We start from the raw sequence: 24,089 nt of genomic DNA on the forward strand, positions 1-24,089 counted from the left end.
AGTCACTCAGTTTTTGAGGATGGCCTGCTCAATGCAGATTTTATGCTGTTCCACACTTTTTTAATTTCTTAATTATTGATTTCACAGAATTCCAAGGGATATTCAGGGACTTGGAAATTTTCTTGTATCATACCCAGATTTATATTTATCAATAACCTCTTCGTGGATTTGCTTGGCATGTTCTTAAGTCTTCATGGTGACACTTGCTCACCAGCAAGTGAACCTTCCAGAGAGGTCACAAATACACAGGTGTAGGCTATTTATACTAAATCACTTGAAACATCTTGGACTGTGCACATGTGATATCCATTTAATTGTGAAGAGTGAATTCTAAAACCAGTTGGTTGCACAGTGATGATTTAGGTGAGTTGCATTAATGGGGCTGAATAATTATCCAATCCGTTATTTTGTGTTTAATATTTGTTATAAATTTACACTGATTGGTAGAAATGAGTTTTCACTTTGATATGAAAGTCTTTTTCAGTTGATCAGTGTCAAAAAAATAAAATAAGTTCACTATGATTAAAAAATAAATACAAAAATATCGAACTTCCAAATTTTATGGTAATTTTGGTAATTTTAATACCAAATTAAAGGTGCTGTATGCAATTTTAGCATTCTCAAGATTTCACGTGACTGAGCCATTGAATTAGCCCCCTCATTCCAAAACCCTGCACTCCAAAGATAATTTTGAGACCAAAACAGAGCAAAAAAGCAGCATTGTTTGTTCCAGTGGCTGTCAAATTTAACAGTGGCACTATTATGAATTATAGCCTCAATGATACGCTTCAAACACAGCAAAATGAGAACAAGCAAAATGATTGACAGGTGAAAAGCGCCAATGTAAATGGTTCGCAGACACATTTTCTTTACTGTTTACAAAGTCTACAGCTGTCACAGAGACCAGTAAGATATCTTTTATTCCATGAAAAAAAAAAATACAATTGCTTACAGCATCTTTAAGTAAATTCACATTTTAAATGGTATTTTTAAGCAGAGTCTTCACGTCATGAGTGTGCCTATGTTGCTTTAAAATACTGCCTTAGTAGGTTTTGTAATAGGAGCCATTATTTCCATTATTAGTGACTGAATAATCTGAAAGCTGGCGCATAAAGCTGCTCATTATGAGGGATATTGTGCATCTCTCACCTTTCTGAAAACCCTTAGACTCGGTTTGCTGGATCGTCTGTGGAAAAGGATGATTATGTTAGCCCAAACATTTATTCACACAGACAATATTAGGAATCACAAACGTTATGATCCACCATGTTTACAAGACACTTACCCCCGGCCTTCCTCACGGTAGTTGTCCAGACCCTCATCATACGATTTTGAGCGCTCCGTTTTGGCTCCCGTTTGAGATTCCAGTATGGCATTTCTGAGGGATTCTATATAGAAAGTAGACACTGATTAAACAAACATCAACAAAACCCACCTTGACCCCATTCGTGTCAGTTTGATGCAGAACATATTCTTATTAGATGATGTATAAAATGTTTCCAAGCCAAGATGTAGAAATGCATATAGAAATGTTTACCTTGGTCATGTGAGAGCTGGCGGCGCATGAGTGGACTGGGCGTGGAAGGGCTCGGGCTGTCAGAGATTATAGCCTGAGCTCCAGATATCACAACAGAGGCAGGAATATGGTTGCCATCATGGTCTATACTTGGGCTGGCAGGCTCATCTATAATCATGGTAACAGGAGTAAACATGAAAATAAAGCAGATCAGCAAGTGTATCCATGTTAATGTACATGTCAAAGAGAGCAAAACAAGCTTCTACCATAACAATTTGCCTCACTAAATTGACTTCCATTTTTGCTTTTTTTTTTTAATTAAAGAAAACGAGGGACGTGACAATTGTTTTTAAATAATCAATATTATGCCACAAATGCTGTCAATTGAGCTTAACTTGTATTGAACCCAGAATATTCCTTTAATTGGTTTTCTTAGGCATACAGTTTTTCCTTTTAGGTTTTTAGTTTTTCTAACATCCCTTTAACAATCAAAAGCCAGTTCTTTATTGACAATCATACATGAAGTTACATCCTTTTGGCCAGAAAATGACAGCAAAGAAAATAAGAAATCATTAAGTATTAGCCATGGGTTTTATGAAATGTGCTTATGGTATCAGGTTTGTGTTATTCTAAAACATTCCATGTTATTTGATTGAATTACAGGCTTCTTTTTTATATATTACTAGGATTAGATAATAGGGTTCCTGTAGCTCAACTGGTAAAGCATTGTGCGAGAATTGGCAAGGGTTTGATTCACAGCGAACACACAAACTCATAAAATGTATGGTCTGAATGCGTTTTGGATAAAAGCATCTGCCAAATGCATACATGTAAAATGTAAAGAATTTCCAAATTAACTTCATGCTGATACATTCTTGTAAGCTAAATCTAAACTCTTCATGGCTAACTTTTATTCTATATTTCAGTTCTGTTGGGGATCCTGTGAACTTTCTTACCATTCTGTAAATAATCATGTTACAATTAATAATGCTCAAGTGCCAGAGCTTTTATAGAACTAATTCATTAAATTTACAAGTTTATAAATAAAAAAAAGGATAGGGGGCCTGGGTAGCTCAGCAAGTAATGACGCTGACTACCATCCCTAGAGTCACGAGTCTGAATCAAGGGTGTGCTGAGTGACTCAAGTCAGGTCTCCTAAGCAACCAAACTGCTAGGGAGGGTAGAGTCACATGGGGTAACCTCAATGTGGTCGCGATTAGGGGTTCTCGCTCTCAATGGCACGCGTAGTAAGTTGTGTGTGGATTGCTTAGAGTAGCATGAGCCTCCCGTGCTGGGAGTCTCCGCGGTGTCATGCACAATGAGCCACATGATAAGATGAGCAGATTGACATCTCAGAAGCAACTGCGACTTAGATTGAGGTGAGTAACCGTGCCACCATGATGAACTAGTAAGTAGTGTGAATTGGGCATTCCAAATTCAGAGAAAGGGGGATACAAAAAAATGTTAGAGAAAAGTACTAAAAGGAATAACCCAAATGAGAACATTTCACAGACATCTTAGTTTGCTAGGTGTGATGCAAGCTGAATCTTCAATATTTCTGACATTGACATATTTTCTGCATCAGATGGTTTCATAATTTTGACGAATTGTTTGACATCGTTGATGCTAATAAGATAAAGATTAAGACAAAGTATGCAATTTTATTTGCATGTAATCACAGAAAGCAGGCCTAAGCTTAAATGCTTGTCTTGATTTCCTTGCAAGCAGAAAGTCTCTATAAAGTTTTCTAGGAACAAGGACAGCTTTATTTATCTTAGAATTTAACATGTCCTGTTTTTGAGAGCACTAAAAACTTTAGAGCTCCAATGCAGGTCTCAGCCAAAAAAAGTCGGAGAACAAAGCTGTTCTGTGCTGCCAGAGGGCTGGAGCAGCTAAAATTAAAGCAACTGCCCCAGTTCCTGCATCCTCCAGCGTCTCAAAGAGGGCCAAGAGGAAGGTGTGCAAAACCCTCTTCAGGCTGAGCCAAGGAACTCTAGCATACTCTACTGCAAGTGTCCCTCCAAGACACAAGAATCTAAATGTCATCAAACACTTTGCTTTAAGATGACAGCAAACTGATAAAACCAGGATTTGCTGCAAGACTATCATTTAGCAGATGATTTCATCCAGGGCAACTTACATTTGTACAAAGACAACGTCCCTTGAACAACCTGAGGTTGCCTTCTCAAAAGGTTCATGGATTGCTCCTATGGAGTATGTTAACAATATCAATTCTGGTAAACCGGTATTCCTATCTCTCAAGTGGTAAAGATCAAATGTTGTTCTACTGCATGATGTTCAATTGCAATGGACTTAAAAGAATGAGCAATGTATTTAAAGTGCCAGAGGGACATGAGAGCATCCCCTGTCCGTTGAGGCAATGCACCACAATATCCTGCAATTATTCTGTGATTTCTAAGAAGCTTTTATGAAGCAGAAGTTATCAGACATTAATATGGCAGCTAATATAGCTAGTTCAGTCTGTTAAAACCGATGATAGCGCAGTATAAGCGCTAGTTTTTAATTTTGAAAGACTACCATATACATCTGAATCAAGTTGCACTGAATAACTTAAATTTCACAGTAGAAAACAGCCTTTGAATTCCCATTAATATTTACAGTATATTAAAAAAGCATGCCCTATATAATGCATTGGTTGCTTAACATGTAAAAAAGGCTTAGTTGAACAAAACCCTTACAAGCTGAAAGCTTTCATTTAATGAACCCCCACTGAGCCATTCAGTCATCCAAGACCAAATTTTCCCTTCTAACATTTACTGACTGAGCAATTAGGAAATTATTTACAAGGCCTAGGATAAACTTCAAGGATAACTAAACAAATGTCAAATCATACAGTGCCCTTCACTAATATTGGTACCCCTAGGCAAATATGAGCAAAAAGGTTGTGGAAAAAGAAACGTTGTTATTTATCCTCTGTTATTTTAACTGAACAACATTTGTGCCACAATTCCCGATATCCCTCAAAATTCGAATGAGTAAAATCTTACTGATTCCATTCCCATTCATGTACAATTGTACAAATATTAGTGGAGGGCACTGTATATTTTCTATTAAAAACTAGATGTCTGATAGTTGGACATACAAAACAGAATCATTCTACAGTTTTATATGGTTTGCCTCTTAATGAATCACATAAGTTTTCTAAACCGCCTCACTCTTGCAGGAAATGGTCCCTTCATTATAATCACAGTTATGAGAAACACACAGGGAGCATAACGAGTAAAAGAAATTAGCGATGCTCCGATACCTGCCCTGGTACCACGGTATCGCTACTAAATTGATACTTGGGCAACAAATAAAATGACCTCAGATAACTGAAGTGTGTTTAACGTTTTCTTTTCACGTTTCAAATTTATGAATAACACTCAGGCCTAAACACTTTTGAATTTAATTTGTAATGTTATTGCAATAAGGTACATATTCAAAACAGATACTGTATTTTCTGAAATATAAGTTGCTTTTTTTTTTCTCCATCTAGTCTGAAACAACATATATTATATACATATTTTTGGAGTTATGTAACCAGAACATACAGACAGAGTTTTAAAATGTCCGTCAGGGTCTATTTTATTCGCCATATTCGCATTCGTTTCAGTTAAATGGCTACATTTAGGGGTATTTTCAACTTATTTTGCATCAAAACTAGCGCACTGCCATTATCAACCTTAAATGTGGACCACTTCCGGTATAGCCACTTCCAGCTATTTTAGCGATACAAATATACTACATTATGCTGCTTTATATTACAGGCTGGCATTATATTTCGTCATAGTATTATCATTAATTATAATTTTCATAAACTAATTAGTTTTGAATGCATATAGTTTTACCGTATATTCGCAGTTTTAATCACACTTTTGCACAGGCAGAGTGAATGAGAAATCAGGCGCGGACACGGGCAGTCCTCCATGCCATCTGACACACCTCCACAAACTTTACACAACCAGTAGAGAGAAGAAAGCCGCTGGGCAAATGCTGCTTTAACTTTCTTTGCACCAAAACTGCATCTTGTTTTGTCTTAGCAAATAAATAAATGCTACTGTAAATTTCACTGTCCGTTCTTGTCAGAGAGCATTCTCTCATTCTTAGTGCTGTGTAGTAAACAAACAGGCAGATCTCGCATTCAGAATGGCTTATGAAACATCACCTTCGGAAATAAACAAATAAAGGCATCATTGGAGGTTATGCAGGTACATATGAATGGAGGTTTCAATGCAGACAAAAAACACAGCATCGTCACGATCTCGGTAAAGCGGCAGATTTTATTACCATCTCCAATACAACAACACACAGCAACAAGTGAATAATTTACATTTGTAGAGACATCGAGAATAACGTTTTTATTAAACTATTGCTTGAAATTCTGTATTTAATAATCAGTGGTTTGAAACGAGGTAGCATATAAAAGCAGAACCTTCAAACTATCGGTAGATGTTGTTCAAAATATTAGAATATCGGCAAGGGTTGCAAATTTTAAAATAATCGCTAACATTAATAAATGAAAATTGTTGTGAAGTTAGTTGTGAAGAAAAAAAATACTATGCATATACAGTGGGTACGGAAAGAATTCAGACCCCCTTAAATTTTTCACTCTTTGTTATATTGCAGCCATTTGCTAAAATCATTTAAGTTCATTTTTTTCCCTCATTATTGTACACACAGCACCCCATATTGACAGAAAAACACAGAATTGTTGACATTTTTGCACATTTATTAAAAAAGAAAAACTGAAATATCACATGGTCCTAAGTATTCAGACCCTTTGTTGTGACACTCATATATTTAACTCAGGTGCTGTCCATTTCTTCTGATCATCCTTAAGATGGTTCTACACCTTCAATTGAGTCCAGCTGTGTTTGATTATACTGATTGGACTTGATTAGGAAAGCCACACACCTGTCTATATAAGACCTTACAGCTCACAGTGCATGTCAGAGCAAATGAGAATCATGAGGTCAAAGGAACTGCCTGAAGAGCTCAGAGACAGAATTGTGGCAAGGCACAGATCTGGCCAAGGTTACAAAAAAATTCTGCTGCCCTTAAGGTTCATAAGAGCACAGTGGCCTCCATAATCCTTAAATGGAAGACGTTTGGGACGACCAGAACCCTTCCTAGAGCTGGCTGTCCGGCCAAACTGAGCTATCAGGGGAGAAGAGCCTTGGTGAGAGAGGTAAAGAAGAACCCAAAGATCACTGTGGCTGAGCTCCAGAGATGCAGTCGGGAGTTGGGAGAAAGTTGTAGTAAGTCAACCATCACTGCAGCCATCCACCAGTCGGGGCTTTATGGCAGTGGCCCGACGGAAGCCTCTTCTCAGTGCAAGACACATGAAAGCCTGCATGGAGTTTGCTAAAAAACACCTGAAGGACTCCAAGATGGTGATAAATAACATTCTCTGGTCTGATGAGACCAAGATAGAACTTTTTGGCCTTAATTCTAAGCGGTATGTGTGGAGAAAACCAGGCACTGCTCATCACCTGTCCAATACAGTCTCAACAGTGAAGCATGGTGGTGGCAGCATCATGCTGTGGGGGTGTTTTTCAGCTGCAGGGACAGGACGACTGGTTGCAGTCGAGGGAAAGATGAATGCTGGCCAAGAACAGGGATATCCTGGAAGAAAACCTTCTCCAGAGTGCTCTGGACCTCAGACTGGGCGAAGGTTCACCTTCCAACAAGACAATGACCCTAAGCACACCGCTAAAATAACGAAGGAGTGGCTTCACAACAACTCCATGACTGTTCTTGAATGGCCCAGCCAGAGCCCTGACTTAAACCCAATTGAGCATCTCTGGAGAGACCTGAAAATGGCTGTCCACCAGCGTTTACCATCCAACCTGACAGATCTGGAGAGGATCTGCAAGGAGGAATGGCAGAGGATACCCAAATCCAGATGTGAAAAACTTGTTGCATCTTTCCCAAAAAGACTCATGGCTGTATTAGATCAAAAGGGTGCTTCTACTAAATACTGAACAAAGGGTCTGAATACTTAGGACCATGTGATATTTCAGTTTTTCTTTTTTAATAAATGTGCAAAAATGTCAACAATTCTGTGTTTTTCTGTCAATATGGGGTGCTGTGTGTACAATAATGAGGAAAAAAATGAACTTAAATGATTTTAGCAAATGGCTGCAATATAACAAAGAGTGAAAAATGTAAGGGGGTCTGAATACTTTCCGTACCCACTGTAATTCTTTTACGTTTTAAGTTTGATTTTTGTCTGACTAACTATTCTAATACAAACTTGAACACGTCAACATCTGAGAAAAAAACTGTAGAAGGAAACATGAAAACATGAAACGGTCACCAAAATATTAGCATGTAGCCTACTTTTTAAAAATCATTCCAATGAACACACTTAAATGTGATTATTGGTCTTTTCCTCTTAATAGGCCAACATTTTCAGTTCAGTGAATTAAATTTTTTTTATTAATTTACAACAAGTTACAGTTAATAAGTTCATTAAAAAGTAATTTTGTAGATTGAGGGATAATTTAGACCTGGCTTTTTTATTTGAAATAAAGTCAAATAAAACACACTGTATGAATACGGTTGATAACATACCTCTAACTGGTGATGGCGAGAATTCTAGTGTGTATCTGCACACACTATCAGCAAGAACTGATGTAATTGTTGTTGTGGATGATACATGGAGACCGGCAGATCAACAATGTTGTTGTACTTTAACACACTATTCAAGGTTTATGATGTAATTGTAATGTTCATCTATCGAGAAACACTCCATGATTACATTAACCCCCACTTCATTTTACAAGCTATGTTTTTCTTCCATGTTGCTGACAGGGCATGACATGCAGCGCACAAGTGGCAGTGCAACCTCTAAAGATGGATGAATGTATACACAGTCTTTTCTCTATCTGTTGGCAAGATTACTGAACACATTTTGTGCTGAAATGTATTAATCAGTGGTTAAGCTTAATCGATCAAATTATTAACATCAAATAATCAAATCATCAATTACTCTACATCAATAGTATCAGTACAAAAAAAACAGCAACAGTTCTTGTAGTGTCAGTGTGACAGGAATTCTTAAGATAGGAGTTTTTTTTGTTTTTTTCTAATGAAAACATATGCGGTGCGTCTTACAACTACGGGTGTAATGTTTATCATGCCATGATACATAACATCATGGTTAAAAAATGTGATTGTGCACATTGGGGATGTGGGACTTTTGAAAAAATTATTTTAGCATCTGTTCTATCGAATATGCGCAATGTCCTACGCTTACATAGCACAGGCATACAAATAGAAATCGCTTCATCGCACACAAGGAGCTCCAAAACACTATTGCACACTAGCAACCACAGGTGCTGTACGATGAGCAAAAACAAAAACCAGAAGTGGGAGAAAGTCACCAATTCAGTGCAAATGATCGAATCTCCATTTGAAATGGAAGCGTGAGGGTTATCAGTTCCGACAACGTAAGAGAAAATTTCATTTATAGAGGTTTAATGATAGTAATTTTATAATTAATTATATATATATATATATATATATATATATATATATATATATTATATATATATATATATAATATAATACAAAATATTATGTATAATGCTATGATATAATTCTAATGTCAAATGTCATGTCTGATTTGATTTCATCAGTAGATTATCAATATTTAATTGGATAAGCATGCCTTTCCATTGTACATATTTTTGAAAAGTATATTTAGAAGTAATCAGAGAATATATTTTAGAAAAACACAATTTTAATTTAATATAGATTACTTATGCATATGTCTTTAAAGTAATAATAAAAAAAACTTTCCTTGATTCAGGCTTAGTATAAAGAATCTTGAGAATCTTGAGTTCAGTATCGTGAACAGAACCGAATTGTGAGAGGAGTGAATTGTTACACTCCTACTTAAAATACGTCTTAAAATGTCTTTAAAAATTACATCTGTTTCCCAAGACAAAATCTAGAGCACCCCAACAATAATTCATGTGCATTATACTAGAACCCCTATGGCCTATTATAGACCTAAATTGTTACTGATTTACATTCACCAGAAAGCACTGGAGTCAATGACCATGGTATAAAAGCTTTTACGGCAAATAATAAACGTCAGATTAAGGGTGGGCTATATTTCAGTAGACACGATCCACCGGTAGAAATTTGGCAACTGGTGTGTATTTTAGATTATCGTCTGTATCGCGGACACGCAAAATCGCCACCACGTGCCAATTCAGTGTTTCATGTGATTGTCGTGCGCGTCATCTCTGTAGCATGCAAGAGTCCAGCAGGCTTCCTGATGGTGTTCCAGACAGAGACAGTGCAACAGTTGGATCACTCGCCTAAATCTATCGCTACACAAACTACAAAACGTATGTCACCCATTTAAATTGTACTTATATTTCCCATTTAAAGTGCTAAGGAGGAAGTCAAACATCTCAAACGTTCAATGGTCTAACCAACACTGGTGAGGAAAACAGCTAAAACAATGTGTCATGTAGGTATTTTAAACTACACATCACCCTTAATACAATTCTATTAGATATTATTCTAATTAGATAATAGGAAACAAACTGGCTTTGCTTTCAGATATTCATATACTATTCTCTACAGAGATTACTTGAAGAGTTCATTTTTGTTGGATATTCTTTAACTTGTATATTATTTGTTGCATTGCTTTCAGATGATGTCGAGTTTCATGGGGAAGGTTTACAATAATATTACCAGTCAACAACATCAGACTGAAATGTGGCATAAAGTGAAATTTAGCATTATGGCAAGGTTGACTTAAAACTAAATGTTCGTTTTGTTTTTTATTTGACTATGTTTGTCATGTTACAAATAAAGAGAAAATTATATAAGAGGTTTTCATTTATAAATCAATTAATTCACTTACTGAATTATATATATATAAAAAAAAAGGCCTTATAACCAATTTTTATTGATTATTTGGAAAAATTTAACTATATCGTGATATATAGTTATCGTGATATAAAATTATTCATATCGTGACATAACATTTTGGTCATAATCACCCCTACATCAGATTAAGTAAAAATAGGTGTCAAATATTTGGTGATTGCTTCAAGCAATGACTGCAACAGAACTTCACAATATGGAACCATCAATAGCATGTAGGGCTAGGAGATACAGAAATATCGTAATTGTTTTGCCTTTTGACGAAACTCAATATATATCTCAATATTAATGTATTTACTCTGAAATGGCTTACAAGGAGAATTGTTTTTCTTTCAACAGATTACATTTACATTTATGCATTTGGCAGACGCTTTTATCCAAAGCGACATACAGTGCAATTATTACAGAGACAATCCCCCCGGAACAACCTGGAGTTAAGTGCCTTGCTCAAGGACACAATGGTGGTGGCTGTGGGGTTAGAACCTGTGACCTTCTGATTAACAGCCCTGTGCTTTATCCACTACGCCACCACCACTCCAGTTCAGATAAACCATCATTTCAACCAAACAGCCACTATAGTCATATTACCTTTATATATATTTACCAAAATGTTTAAAAAAAAAATGCAAAACTAAATTGAGTGATGACACAATTGAATAAAAAAACCAACTAATTGAAATAGACAATTTGAACTGTCATTTGCATTCTTATAGTTTTGTTGTTGCAGCAAATTATTTAGGTTTTATAAATTTTTATGCCATGCTGTTCATAACAGTTGTCAGCTAAGGTGCATTCTTGCTGCTGTTGCTTTTTTACAAAAAGTTCTGCTCTCAATAAAGCTAATTTGATATATTTGTTGAGCAGGGTTTTGGAGAAAAAAATAATGGGCGTGGCTAATTCAATGGCTCAGGCTCGTGGAAGCAGTATGGCTACAATTTATTACAGCACCTTTAATACATTGTGACCCAGCCCTGATGGAAATATGGTCTTAAACACACACTCTAAACCCACTTAAACTTGAATTTTTAATCTCTAGCTTTTACTATCACTCATGTTTACATTCCGTAAGTAACTCATCCAAATGTGTAGCAGTTGCAATACAAAAGGTGCAGCAACATTTGGTTCAAATTTTGGCACAATCACAACAAACCAGTTACAGTTTATGCCAAACATCAAAAGGCTGGTGTACAAAGCACATATCAAGGATGAACTGTGACAGAGCCAGACCTATCCTCAGACATTAGAGTATAAGGGAAGGCCACCTCCTTACTGACCACCATGACTCACACTCTCTCTCTCTCACTCTCACACACACACACACACACGCTCGCCATCAGTCATTTCCAACCACACTGACAGATCAAGATTTCCACTTCCATCACCCCTATTCTTCTTGTTCTGAGAGTCAAAGATAACAGACTATACAAAGCAAAATTATGATAATTATGATCTAGGACATATCTGGATGGCATAAGGTCCTGGAGCATTATTAATACTGAAATGCACTCATGGCCCAAATTGTGCATTAAGAAAATTAATAGCACAATATGTCTTCCCTATCATGGCCTACATCTAACCAATTATTCTTTAAAAATATCTGCTGCAGCTCTAAAACAATCCTTACAGCTGGCTCAAGCTTGTTGCCGGGTGGTGTTGCTATGGTTACAGACTTACCGATGAAGGGAATGGAGTCAAGTGATTCGTCCAGATTACTGGAGCAAAAGGAGGAGTCATGTCGCTCCCCTAGTCTCCTCATGTGCATCTCCCGGCGTGCATCATTGGGCAACCAGCAGACGTCACCCCCTGCTGGCTCGGACCCATCTGTGTCATTCACAGCAAGGATGTATGAGGGGTGGCGGAGAGGTTGTGGGGTGCCCTTTCCAGTTGAAGGTTTCTCTCTGAAGACTACACCCTTCATGGGACTGGACCCATTTACTGATCGCCACTTGAGATCCCACTGGTGTGTCCTCTGAGCTGATGACCCGCCCTGCGGCTTTTCAGAGGGCGGAGCAGAACATGACGATGACCTATGTCCAACAGCAGTCTCTTTCCCCGTTTCTGGGCTCTGCATGGTTTCAGCCCTAGTTCTGGATTGAACTGATGCAGAATTAGAAATATGATTACCAACAACAGTTCCACTTTGGTCTTTAGAGAGAGGAACTTTGACCTGATTTAAACCATTGCGAGATCGTTCTGGAAAAAAGGTGGGTGGGATGTCCGTTCTGGAACTGTGCGGATGAGAGCCAGCAACGCCCCTCACGCTCGTGCCATACCCTGTGGAATGGTGATAAAGGACTGCCCGTGGCGGAAGAGACTGTCTACTAGGACGACTCCTCTGGTCTACTCTGCCATACAGCTGCCTGTCCAAAGCGGCCCATGGTGCACCAGAAACTAGTTCACCGTGTTCTACATAGTCTGACGAATGAACATGGGACTTCCGCATCAGACCATCAGAGGACAGGCTACGAGGAGGCCAATCCCTTGCGTGGCCTGCTCTCTCTGCCCCACTCATCCTATCCTGTGAGGTGCTACGTGGAGGAAGCACAGAGGGGCCCTGGTAAGCCCGGTCATGTGATGAGCTTCTGTGGCGTAACTTCTTGCCCCAGCCAGGTTGAGGTAAACTATGGACATTTTGGGAGGCAGCCCGCAGGCTGTCTAAACGTTCTTGAATAGTCCGACTACAAGTGTGGAGACCCTTATTATCAATGTATTCCCGGTATGTCTGGTAAGTCCGCCAGTCAATGTTCTGGTGGGTAGAAGGGAAAGTGATGGAGGCAGGAGAGTAGTGTGTAGGTGGAATAGCATAAGGCTCTCCATGATAACCTGAAGGGAACACGTCAGCTTTGCGTGGGTGGATGTATGGTGGTCGACCACCAGACACCATACCAGGCCTGGCTCTGATCATAATTGGATCCTGACCAATTAGATCATAGTCCCCCCTATGACTTGGGCCCATACGGCCCATGTGAACATCAGGAGGTACCACCACAGTCCGAACACTTTCATTGCACACACACACCACTGTTTGTGTCTTTGGAATTGGTGGTGGAGGTGAGGGGGGTATTGGTATCTCCACCCGGTATCCTAGATCAGATAGTACACCCCCCGGGACTGATGTCTCAGTGGCCTGGGCCATCCCCGGGGGCTTAGAGTCTACTCGAGTATAACATACAGGGGGTGGCTCTGGGATATGGCGGGCATTTCCACTGTATGCATCATGACCCTTAAGGTAGGCATCCTGGGAATAGGCCTGTGGAGGAAAAAAACTCAGGTAAATTGAAGCTTATACACATAACATGCTTTGTGCTGGTGAGAAAACTTGATATTCATGATGTCTTCCCACAAATAGCCCTCTCTGTGTGGGAGGATAGCATTATAGTTTGCGTGTGGGAGTTTGACAGGTCACATGTATGAGCAGAACTCTGGTACACCAAATGCTGGAAAATTAGACAATATTCACAACAATATTCAACATTGATAGTTCAGTACAGCCTAAAAATACACAAGGCAATTAAAATGACTTATACAGAGCTGCAAACATCTAATTATAATTTCTGCAGTGTATAACAGCAAAATAACAGTTATCTGATCTCAGCTGGAAGTAAACAGATAAATCCTTCCCTTTAAACTGTATTATGGTGCTGGAAACCAATCAGAGGATCTGTCGCCATTTCACACACTAAGATGCAGGTCCAAAAGGAAACGCTAAGCAGTCTAAAATATTAATATTAAATAGTAATTCAGAGTAACAAGAACAGGATGTCACCGACCGTCTGGGTCACCACACGAGAACGAAGGGACACAGAAGCCAGAGGTGAACGACAGCCCTGATTAGAAACGGTGCAAAATCTGACCTCAGTAATCATTTCAAAATCTACAATCCAAGGTAAACAACTACAACACTTCAGTTAAAAGTTTGAAGAGTGATCGATTGGAAAAAAAAAACTAGGTTCATTTTGTTTGTCTTATTGTCAAATTTGACGGATTCCAAATCATGACAGCTTTTCCATTTGTTGCATCGCAAGCAGGTCTTGTACAGTGGACTTTCAACCCATCATACAGTTTCAACCCATCATACATTCCTTTCATAACTACACAAACTGAATGTGATATCAGTGGTAGGGAACTTCGCCCCTCCTTTCATGAAATGCCACAGATGGTGCGTGAAGTTACAGAGGCCAAAGTTCATCATTGGAAAGGGGGAGAGAGAGAGAGAGAGAGAGAGAGAGGATAAAAAGGGGCGAGGCAAAGCAAACATGCCAGCTGAATATAACTTAGCACAATTCGAAAGCTTAAATCAAACAGGTCACATATTCTCTATGTTGCTACAACTGAGAAATGCAACACACTCCATGATAGTACACTACACAAGACACACGTCATGACAGTCAACTGAAAATTACGAGGGTAAAAGGATATAAGCCACCAACGTGAATATGACGACATGCATGACATTTATAAATTAAAATGAAGAGGAAAAAACAAAACAACATCAATGTTGCATTACATTTCATCTGCTTACCAGATTAGGGATTTTCTGCAAAAACTGAAGCCATTACATCAAAAACGAACCAAAGAAAAAAATGGAGGAAAAGTAAACACATCAAACGTGACCAAAACCCCCCAAAAATCAAGCTCACATATAGGCATCCACTATCACAGTATATATTTTTGTGCAAAGCGCAAAAAATGCACAGGAGTTGCAGTGCTGCCAGTGAGGAGGGACCGTGGGAAGGTGAAGGCGAGCTGTGGGAAGAATGTTACGTTAGCGATGCCACCTGCTCGTCCTCGTCGCTCCCAGTCGAGGTGGGGGCTGAGGTGCCTGCAGCCTCCATCATGTAGTAGCAATCGGCTCTCCATCTCTCCCCTCTCTGTTCATCCGCAGGCAGATTTCTCGCCGATCACACACACACATGCTCACATGCTCCCACCCTTCCTCCAACTCACGCATCCACTCAATCCCTCCCCCTGGAAAGCTGTAACCATTCACATATCAGAGCAGATGCATGATTATACATTCAGCTCAGATGGTTCTGCTCCCCCTCCCTTATTTCTCTCTCTCTCTCTCTCTCTCTCTCTCTCTCTCTCTCAAATCTTTTCCTGATAGACAACCCTGTCCAGAACACAGAGCAGTCAGCTGATCTAATCTAGTTTCCTGTCTCTCTTTCTTTCAGTGAAATCCTCAAGTCACTTCCCACTGTTGCATCCTTATAACACCTCTTCAGATCAAATGCGTTGCTGTGACTGATCACACCAGATCTTCACGCAGCTGAAAACCCTGTTTGGACAGGCCACATCACTACCTTGCTATGCTGCTACATGCTCAAATAATCTCACAAATGCATACAGAATGAGACCCCACCAATACAAAAATAGCTGTGTAGCAGCCAAACAGAAGAGAGCAATGCAACGGAAAGAGTAGGTGGCCAAGCAATATTTTACTCAAAAGAAATTCTATTTTGCAAAAAATTATACCTTTTTAGGAACATTGAGTTTTTTGCATAGTGATTTTTATATCACCTGTTATAAAATGTGTTTCAAGTGATCCAAATCACAAGTGGTCAGTGCTAAATACAGGTGTAAACAGGGCCCACGTTTTTTGTGATCGAATCACAAAAACCACATATGGAGGACATTTAAAACCTGCATGTGAACACATCACATCTGTTCTCATGCATCCCGGACAGCAACAAAGCACCAACTCTCAACTGTCAATCAAACACTGTGCTAAAACAGAGTTTTCATTTTGCCGGTTACGTGTGGCTTTAAAATAAAAATAACTTCTTTTGATCAGAACAATTTTAAAACCATTTACAAGTGGATGCAAGAAAATTTTACAGAACGTCTTTAGTGAGTCATATCAATTCTGCTCGAAATGTTGTGTGTGTGCTTAGATTAAATTTCAACTGCAGAAACATTGTGCTTTTTTTGCACTTCCTTGGTCTTTTATGACTTCTTTTGCTGTTCACCATGATGCAGTAAAACACTGACATAGTGAATTATAAATGTAGATATGAAATCAGTGACCTTCCCTCGGAAATCCAAACAAGTGCATTAGCAACCAGGTGTAAACAGCATGAACACATGTGATCAGCTCACCCAAGACGCATCCTTAAACCAGCTGGCTCAAGCTTGTTGCCAGTTGTTTTTTTGAGTCTGTACAAAACAATGAACTGGCCATCCAGGATAGCAAAATGTTCTGAACTGGTTGGCAATTCAGTTAGAATCATTCAGACAGCTCGCTAAAGGACTGAATTGTTTGGAGTGGTTTCTCACTCCTCCATACAGCAGTAACAGGATACTTCAGAAGACAAAAACAGAGTGCAGAATAAATTTCCCTAAAGTCTATTCACTTAAAACACTCTAAGCGGTTTACATTAGGCCCACAAATATCCTGGCTGATTGTGGCACTCCTTGACAGATGATGATTGACAATGTAAGGAAATGTAAGGATGTAAGGAGCTGGGGAAGTTGCCCAATATATTAAATAGTAGCCAAAGGTTTGAAATTAGCACACTTATCCTGCCAAATGCCAGGGTTTTTATGAGCAATGGCAGGTAATTTTGCTCATCTTCCCATCACTGTGGAGGGCATCCTATAACATGACTCTGAGTGATACATTCAATAGACAATAGCTGTCTGCTTCACTGTTTGTTCAGAGACGTGTAGCGTTAAGCATGTCTTGTGGAACACACGCATGTTAAGATTTCTCACAATTTTCTAGTGATCCGAAAACATTTTTCAAGAATACTGTCATTAATGAAAATGCTGCAAATAACCTCAGACCATCTCAAGAGGTGCTCACTAAAATATGTTCACTTTATTTCCACAGAGCAAGTCGCACTTAACATGCATTATGAACGCAAAAAATTGTATGTATTAAAGAAATTGATTAGCTAAAAAAAAAAAAAATACAAGAACATGTTCACCTTGAACCTAAAACTGAGTTCTATTTCATTTTCTTTAGGCAGCATTAACTGCAGGCTATTACGAAACGCAATGCTAACACCAATTCAAAAAGAACACAGTTGATAAAATTTGGCAGCATTAATTGGCGAATAGAAGTGAATGTATTAGGCTTACACCTAATAGGGAAACTGGTGTTTTATTTCTTTACAGCACAGACTATGCGAAGTAACAAACGGTTTTATGAAATTTGACATTTTGTGGGTTGTGTTGAACTATTTTAGAGGCAATTGTTTATTTATCTCAATTATAATTATCATTATTATAATGTTTACATTAATAATTGTCTTTAGATCTCAATTTGTATTTTCCACCTGTTTCCAAGGATAATTGAGTGATGGCAAATTAATGGGCCGTTGGAGACTATAATGTTTGAATTTTGGGAGGTGGTTACTGGTTAAATACGATTTCACTAATCACTTCATTATTTTCATTGCTTTTTCGTTTTGTTTAATAGTGCAATTTGAATTTAGAAATATCTTTGGTTTAAGTTTATATTTCAAATGAAATATATTTTTAAAGCACAATAAATAAAAGCATAAATACCCATCCACTGACCTAGGCAGGAGGGTTGAGAATGTAATCGGATATTGCAATATTTTACTATAAAAAATATTGCGAAAGTTTTTATTGCATATAGCCCAGCCCTACGGTACTCTGAACCACACTGCAGTAAGACTGGCACCATTACATCTTTATAACATTAGTGTCAGCTGAAGTAATGGTACTTTTGACAACATACATGAAATCATTGTCATGACAATTAAGCACCCATTCAATATATTTATACATCATGCAGAGTTTAATTTATATATATATCTGCCAGAGAGACTTCAAACGATGTATTGCAGAAGTAAATGGCATGCATTAAAAGTTAATCTAAAGGGCAAACAAATGAGTGGAGGACTCCATGTTCTTGCTAAGCTGAGTCAAAGGGTGGACAAAATTAGAGAGTACTGAAAAGACTTAAATGAAATTGAGTCTTTTCATGGAGTCCTGCATTTATTTGTTTGCTCTTTATATTAACTTATATTGCATGCTATTTACTGTAGTAAGCAAGGTGACTATTCACACAAAAATGTTAGAACATCATTATGCTATGCATAATTTCATTTCATTCAAACCGACTGATCTCAGTTCAGGACACTCTGGGCTGTCAGTAAAGGGTTAAACTGAGTCATGTGACAAAACAACATGGTGCCGATCACAGCGGAGTTTGTTTTGGGGAAAAACGGCAACAAAACCTTTTCTAATAAGAAAGTTTTTACATTGAAACCTGTTTGATGTCAAGCTGATGTTTTCATCGCACTCAGCTGTATTTCATCACAAACACCAATTGTAATCCATACTAATTCAGTCAAAAGCATTTTTCTACCATGTATGGCCTATACTAAATATATAATACAGATTGAAATTCAGTTTGAAATAAATTGCATTATGACAGATGAATAAAGCACCTGTTGTGCTTCCTCTTTAGCAAGCGGTTCTCATTCTGTGGCTGCATTGACAGTGAGGTTTGAGGCGCGCTGCCAACTAATGCTGCAGCTTGTAAAAACATATACTTCAAGCCTGAATTGCTTGTATGGTAAGGAAATCTGTACTTCTATTACAGAATTTATGTACATGTCAGGGGGCATGATTAATTGCATAAACACGTTATTTTTTTATACTGTATAATCGCACTAAATTTATGCTTTATATCAGCCCGAATAAATACACAATCATGCACTTTCACAAGATAAAGTTACTCCATGTATCACTTCCTAAGCGTGTTTTCACAAATGACTCGTTTGGGTCATTTGTTTCAGAACCTGGTGCGTTTTCTCCCCTGGTTCGGTTCATATAGGCATATATGAGGACGGCCATCGCACTCCGATCTGCACCAAAACAATCGGTCCGAGATCACCTGGACCGAGAATTAATCTGAAGGTCAGCTCGTCACTTTTCTTCACCATCAAAATGCGGATACAGTCTTTTGTCAACTACATTAGATATACACTGATGAGCCAAAACATTATAACCACCTGCCTAATATACTGTTGGTCCTCTCGTGTTGCCAAAACAGCGCCGACCCGCCGAGGCATGGACTCTACAAGACCCCTGAAGGTGTCCTGTGGTATCTGGCACCTAAACATTTGCAGAAGATACTTCAAGTCTTGGACTTTGGACTTGTTGGTCCAGCACATCCCACAGTTGCTCAATCGGACTGAGATCTGGGGAGTTTAGAGGCTAGGGTAACACCTTGAACTCTTCATAATTTTCCTCAAACCATTCCCAAACAGTGTGGAGTGTGCAGTATGGCAGTGGACAATGTTTTGGCTCATCAATTTAGGTTGATCTTCACGATCACTTCTCTCTTTTGTATAGTGGCAGAACAGAGGAAGGACAGTGTCAGCACGGCGTCAGCAACTTTTTAACAGAAAAAAGCATGGCTTCACTCTTTCTGTGTGTGCACGTGCATGCATGTATGCGTGCACAAGCATGATCAGGTGTGAGAGGGAGAGAAAGAGAGCTCTGTGACCATAAGAACAGGTAGTTTTCAATGCAGAAATGTAAAAGTAAATGTAAAGTAAAACCACCTAATGAGGTTTAAAATGAACCACAACGGAAATTTTACAGTTTTGGTCAGTTTTAAAATATAACTAAATGTGAAATCGAACCCAACCATGAAGAAATTCAACAGTGTAAGTATTTTAGCCTGTTTCAGAACAAATCAAGCAAGATACAGGTCTGAAAATGCCCTAAATAACCATCACAATTGCTTTTGCTAATGCTAATGCTGTACTTCTATTGTTATTTCAGCAAGCTCCACCTGACAGGGAATCAGAGAGAGAGTTACAATGAATCTGTATATTTGTCATACCTGCGACTGAAGAGAGCGAGATCTCAGCAAAACAGCCAGCATGTGTGGCACCCTCCGCCTAAATCAAGTTGTTTGGAGTGCACAAGTGTGGCGCCAAATTTACAGGTCCTTCAAAAAATTGTGTTGTGTGCTGAAATGTAATACATACTGTTAGGGGTTTATTGAAATCCCCAACACTAAGCATGCACAATTTCAAATGGTATGATTACCAAAGTAACAACTAGTCAAAGTAGACACAGACTGAACAAATGTTCATTCAATACGTTTGGTTGTTGAAGACCCTGATCTGATATTAATGTCTTCCGTAGGGGTGTGCTAGATTCAGATTGAGAGAGAGAGCTAGAGCAGTGGTGTGAATGGTGTTTTTAAGAAAAATGGCAGACTTAAAAGTACCTGATTGCATGACAGAAGCAGAAAACATTATCCCTGTTAAAGGAACAGTTCGCCCAAAATGAACATTTACCCATGTTGTTCCAGACCGGAGTGAATTTCTTTCTTCAGTGGAACACAAAAGGAGACATTAAGCAGAATGTTTGTCTCAGTCACCAGTGAGATCTTTTGTCGAAGGCCTGTCTTTCGGATGAGATGCTAAACAGAGGTCCTGACTCGCTGTTGTCATTAAAAGGGCACTTCTCGTAAAGGAGTAGGTGTATAACTGGCCAAATTCCCTCCATTGGCCCTTCTCAATCATGACCTCCTAATAATCCCGACCCATTAATTGGCTGTATCACTCTACTCTCTCCTCTCCACCAACAGCTGGTGAATGGTGAACATACTGGAGCACTACTGGCTGTCATCGCATCATCCAGGTGGATACCTGCACACTGGTGGTGGTTGAGGAGAGTCCCCTGTTCATGATATAAAAGTCTTTGAGTGTAGTGTAAGAAAAGAGTTATACAAGTGTACAATCACTCACTAACAACTGTCAATGTATGGGAAAAAAGACGCAATGAAATTGAATTGGAATGACAAGGCTAACATCCTGCTTAACATCTTGTATTGTGCTTCACAGAAATAGTTTGTCATTTTTGGGTAAACTTAAACTGCCATATATTATATTAACCTTAAATAGTTGTCGCTAGATCAGAAGTCAGTTGCAGCAGAAAGGATCAGTTGTACCTGAGCTGTATGTGTGTGAGAGCTAGCCCATGTGCCAGGCCCCAGCTGGCATCCCTCTCCCAGCTGAGCGACTGCTTCAACACAAACAGCCTTTCATATAGCGAGAGCTTCCATCCTGCCTCAGAGAACATCCTGCCCTTCACCTCTACCAGCTCTGAAGCTCCATTATACTAGAGCATAAACTAAACTCAAAGCAATCAAGTTTATAACGTCCCATCAAAGTACAGCATGTTCAAAGTTCACAACAGTAGCTCAAATGAAGAACCCAAACATATCAGGAGTTCTTGATTAATGCTACAGCTAATCTGAAACAAATCAAGTTCATTTGAATGAGTCAAAAAAATCCCAGAAACAGCATTCAACACGGAAGTGTGAGTGTAATGGAAAGTGTTGTTGAGAACACAGGACAGAGGATCAGCTGTAATGGTGTGATAGTCTGAGGCTCACTGAAGGAGGACAGATTGCAGTGTCCTGGTTAGCAGCCCCAGATACTGCAGATACCGCCTATTTCCTCTGAAACGGGTCAGAACCTTTATTTCCATCAGTGCAAATAGAACAAATGCCACCCAATGCATACTGAAAATATACAGTGTCTGAAGACCTCATTAGAACGATGCATTCAGAACCTTTCTACCAGTTTTACTTAAAAGGTGCACGAAGTAACACCTAGTCAGTGTCCAAACCAAACGTGATGTGAAAAATTTGTTTGAAAGTGACAATTCTGTGATGAAAGTGAAAGAGATGTGACATGATCACAGCCATTCAAGAACATTTTTGATGTGGCTATATAGAACAGGTTTAGCACCACGCTGCAGAAATAGAAATCATGTGGCCAATAAACAGTCCTCTTCACTCGTTGCTCATCACTGATATGGCTGGTTTCGACAAAAAAAAAAAATGAATCGGGCAAACATTTGACAGATGACACGGCCAAAAATATGTATCGGCTAATAAACCAATTATCGGCACTATCTGATGTAAAATCAGGGTTGATTATTTCAAGAATTACCATTACAACTTTTAACCCATTTGATTACTCACATAAAAGCTTGACGCAGTGAGAAAGCTATTTCAGCTACAAAGGGACAAGCTTCATCATTCAGAATCCAGTCAATCAAGGTCAAGAATGTTAATGTGAATTAATAATGTGCTTTTAATTGATAAGTGAAACCAGTTACTCTGAAACATGGAAGAAATGTAGAGACATAGGGAATTAAGTTATTATTTAAATTAGGGGTCAACCGATTATCGGCCTGGCCAATGGATCTGATCTTCATAATTTTCTAATGATTGAATTTTAAAATGTGCTCCATTGGTTTTAATGCCACTGCCTATCTCTGAAAGTTTTCTGCTTGTAGCTTGGCTCATTAAAATAAATGGCAATATTCATGATTTTGTTGAATTTTACATCGTCAGCAAAATCATCGTGATTATACTGTGGGTATTCGATGTATCGCCCAGCCCTTGTTATATGTCACAAGTAAATGGTCAATCAACACTGCACTCTGTATTTTTGGGAGAGAGAAGTGAAAGAGGACAGATGAATCATAGAGAGGACATGTGGTTTTCAAAAAGGTAAGAATGCAGATACTGAAGTTGTGACAAACATCAAAATACTCTATGCCAGTGGTCACCATTTAGCAGGCCGCTAAAGTGTAGAAAAGTTCAGATGGGGCAATCGTTGTCATGATGTCTGATTTAACAGAGTACTTGTCCATATGAGTTGGTGTTTCTACATGTTATAGCTGATGGCATTGATAGTGGTAGCTAGCTAACCAACCAACATTAGAAGGTTTAGCAAACGTAAATGTCAGCTTTGCTAGTGTTAAATATTTCACCTCCGTTGTGAATAAATTCCCATTGCCCAAATCATCCCCAAATATTGTTTTTCAGTCTCCTTGATTATTAATAACCTTTATCGGTATTGGCCCTGAAAAAAAACATATCGGTCGACCCCTAATTTAAATTTCTTTCAAAGTTGTGTAATTGATCTGTGATTTGAAACATGGTAGCATAAAAAGCAGACACACCAAACTATCAGTGTACAGTGCTTCACTAACAAAAACTGTTTTTCAGTGGCCTAATATAAGCTGTTTTACTCTATGTAAGGATGGTGCCCCCTCTTCAGGGCTGTCATGTAGATTTCACATGACCAGCCGAATACAACTCACTCAATATAAATTAAAATTAATCATGGGTTACAAATGCACATGCAAATAGGGTATTTCTGCAACAGCATTGGCAGTACTGCATCTGTGTCAACAGGTGACAGTATAAAGTTGTTTCTGCCGAAGGAAAAAAACAAAAAAAACTAAAGTGACAGTTCACCTAAAAATTGAAATTATCTCATTGTTTACTCACACTCATGACATCCCAGGTGTGTTTTACTTTCTTCACCAGAACACATTTAAAGAAAATATCTTAGCTCTGTCAGTCCATAAAATGCAAGTGAATGGTGATTTCTCTTTTGATGCTCCTAAAATCAGATAGTCAGCATAAACTTCATCCATACGACACCCGCTGTTAAATAAATGTCTTCTAAAGTGACATCAATTCTTTTGGCGTGAAAAAGATCAATATTTAAGGACTTTTTTTAAACTCTAAATCATAATTCCGGTCAGCAGCGGTATACACGTGTGACGTAATAACATTAGCATTTGAAACAAGTGAGAACTGACGCATGTGAGTGAAAGCCGGAAGAGCAGCGTCAAT

At 38.6% G+C, this 24,089-nt stretch overlaps 1 protein-coding gene across 4 annotated transcripts in view; it reads right to left on the reverse strand.

Annotated features, from left to right (window-relative positions):
- LOC127644871 (rho GTPase-activating protein 21-A-like) overlaps positions 1–24,089 on the reverse strand; it is an 81,363-nt gene that overhangs the window by 17,129 nt on the left and 40,145 nt on the right. For 3 of the 4 annotated variants that reach the window (XM_052128276.1, XM_052128275.1, XM_052128274.1), the window contains 4 exons: positions 12,104–13,679; positions 1,538–1,684; positions 1,286–1,388; positions 1,150–1,186 (listed from right to left, as the gene is read on the reverse strand). In XM_052128276.1, the coding sequence (XP_051984236.1) occupies positions 1,150–1,186; positions 1,286–1,388; positions 1,538–1,684; positions 12,104–13,679 (1,863 nt within the window). Of the gene's footprint in view, positions 1–1,149; positions 1,187–1,285; positions 1,389–1,537; positions 1,685–12,103; positions 13,680–14,951; positions 15,335–24,089 lie in introns of those variants that run through there. The other variant, XM_052128277.1, reaches the window with a different exon arrangement.

This window comes from Xyrauchen texanus, chromosome 6 (assembly GCF_025860055.1).
Source record: "Xyrauchen texanus isolate HMW12.3.18 chromosome 6, RBS_HiC_50CHRs, whole genome shotgun sequence".
Classification (NCBI taxonomy): domain Eukaryota; kingdom Metazoa; phylum Chordata; class Actinopteri; order Cypriniformes; family Catostomidae; genus Xyrauchen; species Xyrauchen texanus.